This window comes from Hyperolius riggenbachi, chromosome 9, assembly GCF_040937935.1.
Source record: "Hyperolius riggenbachi isolate aHypRig1 chromosome 9, aHypRig1.pri, whole genome shotgun sequence".
Lineage (NCBI taxonomy): Eukaryota > Metazoa > Chordata > Amphibia > Anura > Hyperoliidae > Hyperolius > Hyperolius riggenbachi.
Genome location: NC_090654.1, coordinates 222,280,011 through 222,294,136, shown reverse-complemented (window position 1 = coordinate 222,294,136; position 14,126 = coordinate 222,280,011). Strand labels below are relative to the sequence as shown.

Below are 14,126 nucleotides of genomic sequence, written 5' to 3'. Positions count from 1 at the left end.
CGAGCGCAATGATTGGCCCAATGACTGTTGTGGTCCTGCCCGTTTGGCTACAGCTAGCAAAAGGAGCAGCAGACGGTTTTGACTGGCTGGTACCAGCAACCCCACCTGATTGGTCGTATGCCAAAGCTCCCCCTCTGACTGGCCATGGTGATCTCTCACCAGTGATGAGGCATATCTCTACACCTCATCAAAGGGTAAGGCGGCAGGTGCCACTGGTCGCATGAGGACAGGGGTTTCAGGGTGTGGATGAACAGGGTAGTTTGTGTGCCAACAAGGGGGGCAGGAGAGCAGAGACGAGGCAGGCACGAGGTGGTCCAAACTGTTTGTCCAGACGTCACCCCCTAGAAATTGCCGTCAGAATCACGTGATCCAGGTGGCTTCATGGTAAGTCCGCCCCTAGGTCTCAGCAGCAAGCTGTGCTCTCCCATTTCTGGCCAGAATTGTGACGATTCTTCAGGTATAAGTTGTCTGCATGATGCGTTCATGTTTCTGTCCTGTGACAGGTTTCAAGAGTAAAAGTCATCCCTAGCATCCCTTTAGATAAGCATGCATGCCACTAGAGGGCCCTCTTCTGTGTATGGGTCTACCAATCTGCACATCTAAAGGGATACAAGAAAGCCTCTATGAATGTGCGCTTCACCATCCCCATTCATTATTTTGAGATTAAATGAAGGGAATAGGTGTGAAATATAAATAAATAATCCGATCCGAACAATTGTATAGCATTTTTCTCCTGTTGGACTCAAAGCGCTCATGAGCTGCAGCCACTGGGACGCGTTCAAGAGATCGCCCTGCAGTGTTAGGGAGTCTTGCCTTGAACGCCTTACTGAATAGGTACAGACCCTAGCCAGGATTCCAACCCTGGTCTCCCATGTCATATGCAATGCCCTTAAAGGAGAACTGTTGAGAGAGGTATATAGAGGCTGCCATTTTGATTTCCTTTTAAGAAATACCAGTTGCCTGGCTATCCTGCTTACTCTCTGCCTCTTTTAGCCATAGACCCTGAGCAAGCATGCAGCAGATCAGGTGTTTCTGACATTATTGTCAGATCTGACAAGATTAGCTGCATGCTTGTTTCTGGTGTGATTCTGCAGGCAGATAGCTCAGCAGGGCTGCCAGGTAACTGGTATTGTTTAAAAGGAAATCAATATGGCAGCCTCCATATACCTTTCAATACAGTTCTCCTTTAACCAGTACACTATCCAGCCACTACAGGAGTCCCACTTATCCAGAACACAACTAACCAGCACCAATCACCAGCAGTAACTGTAATTTAAAGTGAACCCGAGGTGAGAGTGATATGGAGGCTGCCATAATTATTTCCTTTTAAACAGTACTAGTTGCCTGGCAGCCCTGCTGATTTATTTGGCTGCAGTAGTGAACTGAATTACACCAGAAACAAACATGCAGCTAATCATGCCAGTTCTGACAATATTGTCAGAAACCCCTGACCTGCTGCATGCCTGTTCAGGGTCTATGGTTGAAAGAATTAGAGGCAGAGGACCAGCACGGCAGCCAAGCAATTGGTATCGCTTAAAAGGAGATAAATATGGCAGCCTCAATATTATTCTCACCTCGGGTTCCCTTTAAAAGTGCATCACAAAGACAGTGGGCCCAAGTTTTGGTGACCCTTGCCCCAGAAAATTTACATAATTGTGAAGATTTTCTGAAGAAAATACATGTAATGTGAGCAGATTTGCCCAGAAAATACGTTCAACCATGTGGCAGATTTGACCAGAAAACACGTTCAATCATGTGGCAGATTTGACCAAAAACACTTCAATCATGTGGCAGATTTGCCGAGAAAATAGTTCAATCAGGTGGTAGACTTGACCAGAAAGCACTTCAATCATGTGGCAGATTTGCCCAGAAAACACTTCAATCATGTGGCAGATTTGCCCAGAAAACACTTCAATCATGTGGCAGATTTGCCCAGAAAACACTTCAATCATGTGGCAGACTTGACCAGAAAACTGTTTAATCATGTGGCAGATTTGCCCAGAAAATAGTTCAATCATGAGGCAGACTTGACCAGAAGACACTTCAATCATGTGGCAGATTTGCCCAGAAAACACTTCAATCGTGGCAGATTTGCCCAGAAAACACTTCAATCATGTGGCAGATTTGCCCAGAAAACACTTCAATCATGTGGCAGATTTGCCAAGAAAATAGTTCAATCATGAGGCAGACTTGACCAGAAAACACTTCAATCACGTGGAAGACTTGCCCAGCAAATTCACCTGCTACTAAATTAAAAAAAAAAAAGATTTACTCACCTGGCTGCAGCAGACCTCCTGTCACGGTCTCCATCCGGCGCGCAGCTCCCACGATCCTCTGCCAGCCAGCAAATGAAACTCCAGCACTGAGAGCAGGGCTACGGGAAAATGGCGCCCGAAGCCCTACACTGCAGACCTGAAGTCTCCAGAGCAGGGCTTCGGACGCCATTTTACCGTAGCGCTGCTCTGCTGCTGCTGGAGTTGCGGGCTGTTGCTACCGGTGAACTGACACAACGTTTATTAGACGCCGAAAGTCAGGTCAAGCTGGGGGGTGCTAATAGGGTGCTTGGGGAATTTTGGGGGGTGCTTCAGCACCCAAAGCACGCCCCTGGCGCCGCCACTGCTACTATTATACGGTATATTTCGTTATAACTGAACGGATAATTGGTTTGCAGTCCAAGTGAAGGATTCATAATTTCCTATGGTTCAGTTCACATTTACACATTTTAACTAGAAGCTTTATCACAATGCACTGCTGCAGAACTAAACGTATCAGTTTGAAAGCAATCAGTGTAAACCAGCCGTTAGGGGCTATAAATGGCAAGTGCACAGAGTTGGGGCTTGTTTTCGCTAGGGGTGATTTGGAGCAACTCCAAGCGTAAATTCGGACGGGGTATCACAGCCTATTGAAATCAACATGCTTCGTGTGTGCACAGCTAGGAAGATTCAGAAGCATACTCGCATCAGAACATACACTGGCACAAATGGAAAAAAGGAATTAAGGAGAAGCTGAGGTGTGGGATATCATTCAAGGCCCATCAGTGGAACTAACACGCTTCCCAAAACTTTGCTGGTAATATTTGGCAACAGCTTTCAGAATTTGTCTTGCTGTCTTTATTGAATTTCAGGAGATATTTTCAAGTCATGTTTGATAACAATCAAAAATAGGTATTCCACAGATTCCAGGTGCAGTTCAATTCCCTGTCCTGCTTACCTTTATTACACACTCATCAGAGTCAGACAGCATCCTGGTGGAGACATGAAACATGACTTCCACAAAAGAAGTGGCATAATATGGTGCGCTCAGACCAGTGCTTTCATTCCTCTGAAGTCCTCCTAGGAAGCCCCGATGGGTAGCCAAATTCACCTGCAGAAAAAAAAAGTACACTGTGGGAAGGGCTTTGCATATTACATAGCAAGGAACGGAAAGCCTACATATCACCATTCTTCACTACATATTTCTGTAGGCAGTGGGTTTCTATGGCTTCCTCCTCTACTAGATGCCTTTGTACATCTTCAGAGATGTGCTGATTATATGTATATTCAAGCATTTTGACTAAAAACTGGGGTTTATGTTGGGTGGTGTGTGTCCATTGCTGTTACTCTGCACTCTGAGAAAACCCTATGGGGCGAAACATGTTGCTCCTTGGCACCTGTCTTTAGAACTCACACTTTTTTTTTGTAACCTTAGTACTGTGTTATATACTATCCAGCTCTAAAGACCCACTACTATGTACTGTCTAGCCCTAAAGACCCACTAGGGGGATACATATACTACCATTGCAAGGGTTCCAGAGACCTTTATTGGACCCCTGGCTACTATTTATAAGGTTTATACTTCTAATTATTCCCATTCCCAAATTAGTGGAACTCAGGGGCCCATACACAATTCACTTTTTCCTTAGGTGATATTTTTACACCTTTTCATAAAATGCTTTTTAAACCACCACCAAGCAAGAAAATACTCAAATTAATTTTGTTAGTACTTTTTCAACAATTTTTGGGTACTTTTTCAATTATAACATGTTGAAAAGTTATTTTAATGAGAAGAGTGTTATCTCCTAGGAGATAACTCCAGAGAAAAAGTTAATTGCATATGGGCCAGGGTTTTTAATTGTGTACCTCTGTGTTTCAAGAGGTCAATACTAATAATATGTTTGTGCCTTACCGTTGGTTTTATACAGTGGTTTGCAAACGTATTCGGCCCCCTTGAAGTTTTCCACATTTTGTCACTTTACTGCCACAAACATGAATCAATTATATTGGAATTCCACGTGAAAGACCAATACAAAGTGGTGTACACGTGAGAAGTGGAACAAAAACCATACAGGATTCCAAACCCTCTAGAACTCCCTTCCACTTCCCATCAGACTTGCTCCCTCCTCCAACACATTCAAGCAAGCCCTCAAAACCCACCTCTTTAAAGAGAATCTGTATTGTTAAAATCGCACAAAAGTAAACATACCAGTGCGTTAGGGGACATCTCCTATTACCCTCTGTCACAATTTCGCCGCTCATCGCCGCATTAAAAGTGGTTAAAAACAGTTTTAAAAAGTTTGTTTATAAACAAACAAAATGGCCACCAAAACAGGAAGTAGGTTGATGTACAGTATGTCCACACATAGAAAATACATCCATACACAAGCAGGCGGTATACAGCCATCCTTTTGAATCTCAAGAGATCATTTGTGTTTCTTTCCCCCTGCAGCTATCTTCCACTGAAGTGTCAGGCTATTTCTTCCTGCAGAGTGCAGACAGCTGTGCCTGTATGTAATTCCTCAGTATGTGAAAGCCCAGCCAGCTCAGAGGAGGATTTATCCAGCTTGTAAAAGATACTAGAACAGAGAGAAGCTGCACTAATCTAAATATCACACAGGCAGTGTGCAGAAAGGGGCCTGGATGGGGGGAGTTCATAGCAGAACCACAACACTGAAGAACTTGGCAGCCTTCCAGACACAGGCCTGACAAGTCTGACAAGAGAGAGATAAGTTGATTTATTACAGAGACAGTGATAGTATAAAGTGCTGCAGTAAGCCAAAACACATTAGAATAGCTTTTGGAACTTGTAGGATGATAAAAAACAGGATGCAGTTTTTGTTACGGAGTCTCTTTAAGATGGCCTACCCACCCTCTACCACACAGTAACTCTAGACTGAATATTTATTCCACAGCCCTACCTAGTGTGCCCCCCCTAGATTGTAAGCATTTGGCAGGGTCCTTCCTTCCCTAGTGTAGTCTACATGATCGTGTGCTCCTTTCCTATCACAGCCTCGTACTTGTATTACTGGGGCTACCTAACCAGCCCGAAATCGAGTGATCATGTATCTTGTTCCCTGTTTGCTTTCTATAACTTATTCTACAATCTTGTTACATCTGTCATGCTTGTATCCATTGTATAAATACAATAAATAATAATAATTTTGGCCCACTTTGTATTTGAGTTTGACACCCCTGCTCTATTTCAAGGATTCTGACGAAAGCATCTATGAATTTGCCACTTGAATTTCCTACTGGTTTATGAACTGATCAATAGGATTACTGGATATGGAAGACAACAAACAAGAAGAAGATATATGTGGAATACATACCTCCCATCCAAGCCCAGCAACAAAGTCTTCATACTCCTGGCTGCCTCCAGTATTAGACAGTATGGAGTTCTTATCTTCCTGACCATCCGCAACATAGAAAACTGCTATTTTGTGTGTTTCACGGCTGATTTAAGAGAAAGATTAAAAAAAAAAAAAAAAAAAAAAAAAACAACATTATGAGAAACACCACAAATTTACTTCAGATTCATTCTTCATGCCACCCCCTACTACTACCTACCATGCCACATTTCAGACCTCCTGCACCAATTCAATCCTGATAAACCCCTCCCCCCCAGTCTTGTATGATATTCTGTAGCCACGCCCCTCACTGATCAAAAGTCTGGAAGGAAGGATCGGTGGCTTTAACAACCATGGCTCCTCCAATCATCTGGAAAGAGAAGGGGGTAAGTTGCATGTGAGCCGCACTCTTTCCCTGAAGTAATAGCAATGGGCAAAACCCATCTGCAAGCCCCAGCATGATGTCATCACTAGAAATTCAATGCTTTAGGCAAGCACAGGAGGGTTTTGGTGGTGGAAAAAAATAATTTAATGGAGATATGACCCTGCACTAATGCAGAAGAGCCCCTGGTCATGGGAGAGGGGCTTATCATTGCAGACCCTCCACGTCCTCTTCAACCAGAAAGTGTCAGTAAGGAGCAGCTACAGAAACTGGGTACCAGAGAGATGCAAATAAAACTAGTGTTAAAGCAGCCTTACTGCTATTTTATTTTGTATGCTGACAAACAGGAAAAACTGGAAAAAAAACCAGGAATGCACCATAATATCAGATATAAGACTCTTGGCCGGGTGAGACAGAAAACTGTGGTGAGAAAAGCCATCTATAACTGAATAACATTTACCAAGTGTCAATCTTGCAGTATAATATGGTTCTAGTCTGAGTTTACAACTGGAATGTCTAACTACACCTGGAAGGTGCTTAATCAAACTTTAAAGTTCTTCTGGATGCATATTTTTGTCCACCTAAACATCTTCAGCTGCCATGTCTAAAAAATAAAAATATTTCTGAGTATCTCAAACTCTGATGCTCTAAAATGAAGCCTTACCTCTTTAACCAGCCTAGGCTAAACTGAGCAGGAGGCACTTTCTATATGGTGTTTTTTCTTTTCTACCAATGCTTTGAATACACTGCTTATGCATGTTTTAAGAATTGTTGTCCTTTATCTTTGTGCTACAGCATAGAATGGCTACATGAAAACGTTTAACAAGTTTTGGACGCAGCAGATTGAAATTTACATTCTGTTTGGAGCCTCTTAGCCCTGCCAGGACGTAGATTTAAATATCCAGTGGCTAGGCGCTCCTGCCACTTAACTCGGCATATTGTCCCTGCCCCTGTGCTCACCGCGAGCTATCACAGTGATCACAGGCGAGAAGTGGAAGGAAACAGAAGACTTAAGTCCTTAAGTGGCCAAAACTGCGCAGGCCACAGAACTGATTTAATCCAATAAGGCCAGTCATACATTTTGCTCAAACTAGGAGTTTTCAACCTGTGCTGCTCTTACCATTGCCTGGAGTCCAGGTTCCTCAGCTCCCTCAGCAACTTCTCATTTTTCTTGAGAAGGTGAAAACTTCTCCTGCAAAGTAACATTAGTTTAGTACATATAACAGATAATGCTCACAATACCATAATTTAATGGTGATGAGTAATGATCCAATAAGTTTTGTTCAATCTTACCAAATCTATGTAGTAGAAAGGTAAACTGAGTGAGTATATTGAAGGAATATACTTGAGGCAGTCCCTTAAAGTGGAACTGAAGTTAGTTTTAAAACAAACTGTTTCACTTACCTGGGGCTTCTGCAAGCCCCCAGCAGCCGTTCTGTCCCACGCCGGTCCTCCACAATCCTCCATTCTCCCGCCGCCGCTGCATTTCGTTCCTTGACTTGTAAGCCGAGGCCTGCCCAGCTCTGCCAAGCGTATACTTTTTACATGTTGCCGTCTGCAATAGCGCTATTGCAGACTGGAACGTAAAGAAGGCGCAGTGGCCCGGCGGCAAAACTGAAAGTAGCTGGCGGCGGGAAAACGGAGGATCGTGGAGGACCGGCGTGGGACAGGACGGCTGCTGGGGACGTGCAGAAGCCCCAGGTAAGTGATACAGTTTGTTTAAAACTTACTTCAGTTCCGCTTTAAATTACATAGAAATGGTAAGATTGCTTGTTTTTGCCCTCCTAACAGCTCTTGAAATATTTCTCTTACTAGTTTACTCTCAATTACTGGTGCAGAGGGCGTCTAGAGGCCATAGTATGTGGTGCACTGTGTAGTTGGAGAACTTTGCTTTTTGTCATAAATACAGTATGCAATTGTAACTTGTGATTTTAACTGACAAATTCTGAACTTCAGAAAATGTAAAGAAACAGAAACCACTGTACTTGCAATTGCATAATGTATGGTAATTAAAGCAAATAAAAAAGTCAGCATAAGATTTACCTCTTCTCCCATGAATTCATGCCGAGGATGCTAAACAGCAATCTTGAGTAGTAAAAGGCGGACTCTGGCTTTTGGTTGGCTGGCTCCTCCTGAGGCATGGCCCTCATGTGGAGGTTACTGCAGTGCTCCACCACAAACTCCTTCTCTTTTGCACTTTGCTTTAAAATGGCATTAATGACCTCATTTTCCAGTTTCTCAGAGATACAGGCAGGTGGCGGTGAAGGAACATTCAGAGGGACTCCTGGTCTTTGAAGGCACTCAGGACTTGTGGCTCCCAGAAACTGCAAAAGGCAGTCAAGAGCATCTTCCTCATCTGACAAGGTGTCCCATGAAGGCAGAGATTCCCTGCCTCTCCTTCTTGATTGGAGTGAGGAGAACTCCTCTGCCTCCCGTTGGGCAGTTGGATGTTCTTCCTCTAGGCTAACAGAAGACGTAGGAAAAGTGGGAAGAGAGGAAGACTTTTGTCCAGAACATTCTAGTGCAGGTCCATAAAGGATAGAAGATTCCCAACAGTATTTACCTGAAAGGTCCCTTAGGATAATACGCACAGTAGAGCTGGCAGAAGAGAGGTCCTCACCAGGAGGTAGTTTCTCCTCTGCTGGAATTTGCAAGCAAGACACCAACGTGGTATTGTTCAAAGTGAATAACTGAAGGTTGGGGCTGTGGAAGAGCTGAGGGGAGAGGTCTAAACTGTCACTGTAAGGATTGTCATGATTCTCACAGATCTGACTGGTGAGCATGGCAGGGTCACCACTCATTGGATAATGTCCTAAGTGATTCACCAGGTGTGTCATAACTGTACGTGCCGCTACCGGGATCAAGCCTTGCTGCTTGGGGATTTTCACTAGAAAAACAAAAACAAACAAAAAAACCCAATGTGTGTGTCAATTACACCATTTCTTAGTACACAAATAAAACCAGTTTACAAACCGTATAGAGACATGTAAATAAAAAATTAAGCCAAACTTAAGAAAAAAAAATAAAATCAAAACAAAACAAAAGTAGCTAGGTGCAAGTCAGTTATTTAAAGGACCACTGTCATGATCATAAAATTTTAAATATAATATAATATATATATATAATATATATATATATATACACACACACACACACACACACACACACACACATATACAAGAAATACATTTGTTTTAACCCATAAATTACTTTTCTCCTATGTTGCTGTCACTTACAGTAAGTAAGGTCAGGTTTTGGACTAGCCCATCTCCTCATGGGGTGTGTGCTCATGGATTTCTTTATTTTCAGAAGCACTTAGTTAAGGGGATTAATTCATGGTTTTTTTTTCAACCCCCCCCTAAAATAGATAGGTAATATAATCTCTTATCCACCCTGTTTTAAAAGAACAGGCAAATGTTTGTGATTTCATGGGGGCAGCCATCTTTTTGGTTGAAAGGAGGTGTCAGAGAGAATGAGACACAGTTCCAACTGTCCTGTGTCCTGATCACCCCTCCCAGTTGCTAAGCAACAAGAACATAATCATCAGAAATCCCATAATGCTTTGCACAGCATCAGGGGAAAAATGCCCGGGCAGTCTTCTTTGATGGGGCGGAGCTTAGCTACTGTGCAACTAAAAATGAGGCTTTGGCAAGAAAAACAAAGTTCTGATGCTGTGAAGCTGTTAAAGAAACACGAAGCCTTTTCAGTGCTGCTAAATAGATTTTTAGTCTGGAGGTTCACTTTAAGGACGTTAACAAATGTTTTGTTTTTTTTCCTCTCTAACAGCTGAAACATAGTCAGGCATTAGAGGCAACCATCAGAGGACTATGAGGTAGAGTAATTGTTAACTCAGGCAAAGCCCAGCTGAACCTAAACATTTAGTTTTTGTCTAGATACTGTGAAAAGTGGCTGGAAGGTGTGATGGTTAAGGGCTCTGCCTCTGACACAGGAGACCTGGGTTAAAATCTCGGCTCAGCCTGTTCAGTAAACCAGCACCTATTCAGTAGGAGACCTTGGGCAAGTCTACCTAACATTGCTACTGCCTATAGAGCGCGTCCTTGTGGCTGCAGCTCTGGCGCTTTGAGTCCGCCAGGAGAAAAGCGCGATATAAATGTTCTGTTTGTTGTTGTTGTTAGCAAAAAGAGAGAAGGCCCGCACGTCGTCCTAAAATCTGTTCCTTTATTATGGACGTATCCAAAAGTCAACACACATGATCACACATCTTCAGCTGCCATGTTTCAGACCTACTGGTCCTTAATCATAGCTGAGGTAAAAACGACACAGGGTAACCATATATACCCTCCCCCTGTGGAGGGGGCGGCCCCAAACAACTGGGGACACACCCTCAAACTCCACATACAGGAGGGGATACTAACAAATAGATAAAGGGTTGCAGATGTCAGAAATCAAAATTCACAACCATTATGATTAATTATATACAAAAAAAAACAACATCTGACAGCCCTAATCCAATGGTATACATAATAAAACAATAAAATCAACTAAATGTGTTAAAAAGAAAGTATTTGAACAGCAGGCTACAAGGATAGATTTATGTAATTAAAGCTAGGTCCCACCGAGAATTCAAACCTCCAGGAAGCCTCGTACCCAGCCTAAAAATCCATAAGGCCTCACAGCTTTTTAATTGTTTGGATATATCACCACCCCTAGCATTCTGAGATACCCTCTCAAGACCATGAAAAGAGAAAGAGGACATGTCGCCATGATGTACCTGGCGAAAATGTTTCGCCACATTCGAAATGTTCGTGCTCAGCCATCCCGGACCGCAGTAATGTTCCCCTATTCTTGCACGCAGAGGTCTGGTAGTGCATCCCACATATTGTAGGGCACATTCACTACAAGTGACCAGATATATAACATGTCGGGTGCCACAATTAATAAACTGTTTGATAGGGAACCTGCGACCGTTAGAGGCAGAAATAGCCTCCTGAATCCGAGTATGGACACTGCAATAGCGACATGTCCTCACACCACATCTATAGGAACCTAAAGTACTGAGCCAAGTAGGAGTCCTAGACCCAGAGTTATATAAGCTTGGGGATAGTGATTGGGCCAAAGTGGGAGCACGCCTACTAGCGAAGCGCACACCCTGCCGTAAAACACAGCGCAGATCCTCATCCCCCTCCAAAATAGTTTCTGATATACAGCAGGATCACCCAATTGTCTTAATACTTCAGCTCTATAGCTATCACTGTCAAGAACGACAACAGCCCCCCCCCCCCCCCCCCTTATCAGCACTACGAATAACAATATTAGAATTATATTTAAGCTCCAGGAGGGCCTGCCGTTCCCGATGTGACAGATTAGAGCCATATTTTTGAGTTATCTCAACTCCAATGCCCTCAATTTACAGTTTACCTCTAGTTGGAATACCAACTCCATAGATTATTTAGATGTCACCTTGGTGGGGGACCCAATTAGAGGGGTAGTCCATACTAGGACTTACCGGAAACCCTGTAGTGGGAACAACACCCTCCGAGCCACGAGCTGTCATCCGATGCATACCATTCGCGGGGTCCCCGTTGGGGAATTTATTAGAGCCCACCGCAATTGCTCGGAGGGAGCCTGGCTCGGGGAGGAGTTTGGAAAGGTGGAAACGAGATTACGTGAGAGGGGATATCCTGAATGGATGATTAGGAGGGGTAAAATGCGGGCTGTCTCTAGAAACAGGGACCAGCTTTTAGAGAATATGGACCAAGGTGGTACTAAGAATTCCAAACCTACATTTGTGACAACGTATAGTACGGAGTATAACAGGATCGTATTGATCCTTAAAAAATACCTCCCTATTTTGGAGGGGGATGAGGATCTGCGCTGTGTTTTACGGCAGGGTGTGCGCTTCGCTAGTAGGCATGCTCCCACTTTGGCCCAATCACTATCCCCAAGCTTATATAACTCTGGGTCTAGGACTCCTACTTGGCTCAGTACTTTAGGTTCCTATAGATGTGGTGTGAGGACATGTCGCTATTGCAGTGTCCATACTCGGATTCAGGAGGCTATTTCTGCCTCTAACGGTCGCAGGTTCCCTATCAAACAGTTTATTAATTGTGGCACCCGACATGTTATATATCTGGTCACTTGTAGTGAATGTGCCCTACAATATGTGGGATGCACTACCAGACCTCTGCGTGCAAGAATAGGGGAACATTACTGCGGTCCGGGATGGCTGAGCACGAACATTTCGAATGTGGCGAAACATTTTCGCCAGGTACATCATGGCGACATGTCCTCTTTCTCTTTTCATGGTCTTGAGAGGGTATCTCAGAATGCTAGGGGTGGTGATATATCCAAACAATTAAAAAGCTGTGAGGCCTTATGGATTTTTAGGCTGGGTACGAGGCTTCCTGGAGGTTTGAATTCTCGGTGGGACCTAGCTTTAATTACATAAATCTATCCTTGTAGCCTGCTGTTCAAATACTTTCTTTTTAACACATTTAGTTGATTTTATTGTTTTATTATGTATACCATTGGATTGGGGCTGTCAGATGTTGTTTTTTTTTGTATATAATTAATCATAATGGTTGTGAATTTTGATTTCTGACATCTGCAACCCTTTATCTATTTGTTAATATCCCCTCCTGTATGTGGAGTTTGAGGGTGTGTCCCCAGTTGTTTGGGGCCGCCCCCTCCACAGGGGGAGGGTATATACAGTGGAGGAAATAATTATTTGACCCCTCACTGATTTTGTAAGTTTGTCCAATGACAAAGAAATGAAAAGTCTCAGAACAGTATCATTTCAATGGTAGGTTTATTTTAACAGTGGCAGATAGCACATCAAAAGGAAAATCGAAAAAAATAACCTTAAATAAAAGATAGCAACTGATTTGCATCTCATTGAGTGAAATAAGTTTTTGAACCCCTACCAACCATTAAGAGTTCTGGCTCCCACAGAGTGGTTAGACACTTCTACTCAATTAGTCACCCTCATTAAGGACACCTGTCTTAACCAGCCTGGCGGTATGGACGAGCTCAGCTCGTCCATCACCGCCGGAGGCTGCCGCTCAGGCCCTGCTGGGCCGATTTTCTTCAAATAAAGAGCAGCACACGCAGCCGGCACTTTGCCAGCCGCGTGTGCTGCCTGATCGCCGCCGCTCTGCGGCGATCCGCCGCGAGCAGCGGCGAAAGAGGGTCCCCCCAGCCGCCTGAGCCCAGCGTAGCCGGAACAAAAAGTTCCGGCCAGCGCTAAGGGCTGGATCGGAGGCGGCTGACGTCAGGACGTCGGCTGACGTCCATGACGTCACTCCGCTCGTCGCTATGGCGACGATCTAAGCAAAACAAGGAAGGCCGCTCATTGCGGCCTTCCTTGTTTATTCTGGGCGCCGGAGGCGATCGGAAGAACGCCTCCAGAGCGCCCTCTAGTGGGCTTTCATGCAGCCAACTTTCAGTTGGCTGCATGAAATAGTTTTTTTTTTATTAAAAAAAAAAACCCTCCCGCAGCCTCCCTGGCAATCTTATCAGAACGCCAGGGTGGTTAACTAGTCACCTGTATAAAAGACACCTGTCCACAGAATCAATCAATCAAGCAGACTCCAAACTCTGCAACATGGGAAAGACCAAAGAGCTGTCCAAGGATGTCAGAGACAAAATTGTAGACCTGCACAAGGCTGGAATGGGCTACAAAACCATTAGCAAGAAGCTGGGAGAGAAGGTGACAACTGTTGGTGCGATTGTTCGAAAATGGAAGGAGCACAAAATGACCATCAATCGACCTCGCTCTGGGGCTCCACGCAAGATCTCACCTCGTGGGGTGTCAATGGTTCTGAGAAAGGTGAAAAAGCATCCTAGAACTACACGGGAGGAGTTTGTGAATGACCTCAAATTAGCAGGGACCACAGTCACCAAGAAAACCATTGGAAACACATTACACCGCAATGGATTAAAATCTTGCAGGGCTCGCAAGGTCCCCCTGCTCAAGAAGGCACATGTGCAGGCCCGTCTGAAGTTTGCCAATGAACACCTGAATGATTCTGTGAGTGACTGAGAGAAGGTGCTGTGGTCTGATGAGACCAAAATAGAGCTATTTGGCATTAACTCAACTCGCTGTGTTTGGAGGAAGAAAAATGCTGCCTATGACCCCCAAAACACCTCCCCCACCGTCAAGCATGGGGGTGGAAACATTTT

The 14,126-nt window shown here is 44.1% G+C and overlaps 1 protein-coding gene across 8 annotated transcripts in view; it reads right to left on the bottom strand.

The window, feature by feature from the left end:
- RALGAPA1 (Ral GTPase activating protein catalytic subunit alpha 1) overlaps positions 1–14,126 on the bottom strand; it is a 335,676-nt gene that overhangs the window by 104,017 nt on the left and 217,533 nt on the right. For all 8 annotated transcript variants that reach the window (XM_068254030.1, XM_068254031.1, XM_068254033.1 and 5 more), the window contains 4 exons: positions 8,028–8,871; positions 7,105–7,176; positions 5,585–5,708; positions 3,211–3,363 (listed from right to left, as the gene is read on the bottom strand). In XM_068254030.1, coding sequence (XP_068110131.1) covers positions 3,211–3,363; positions 5,585–5,708; positions 7,105–7,176; positions 8,028–8,871 — 1,193 coding nt within the window. The remainder of the gene's footprint in view (positions 1–3,210; positions 3,364–5,584; positions 5,709–7,104; positions 7,177–8,027; positions 8,872–14,126) is intronic.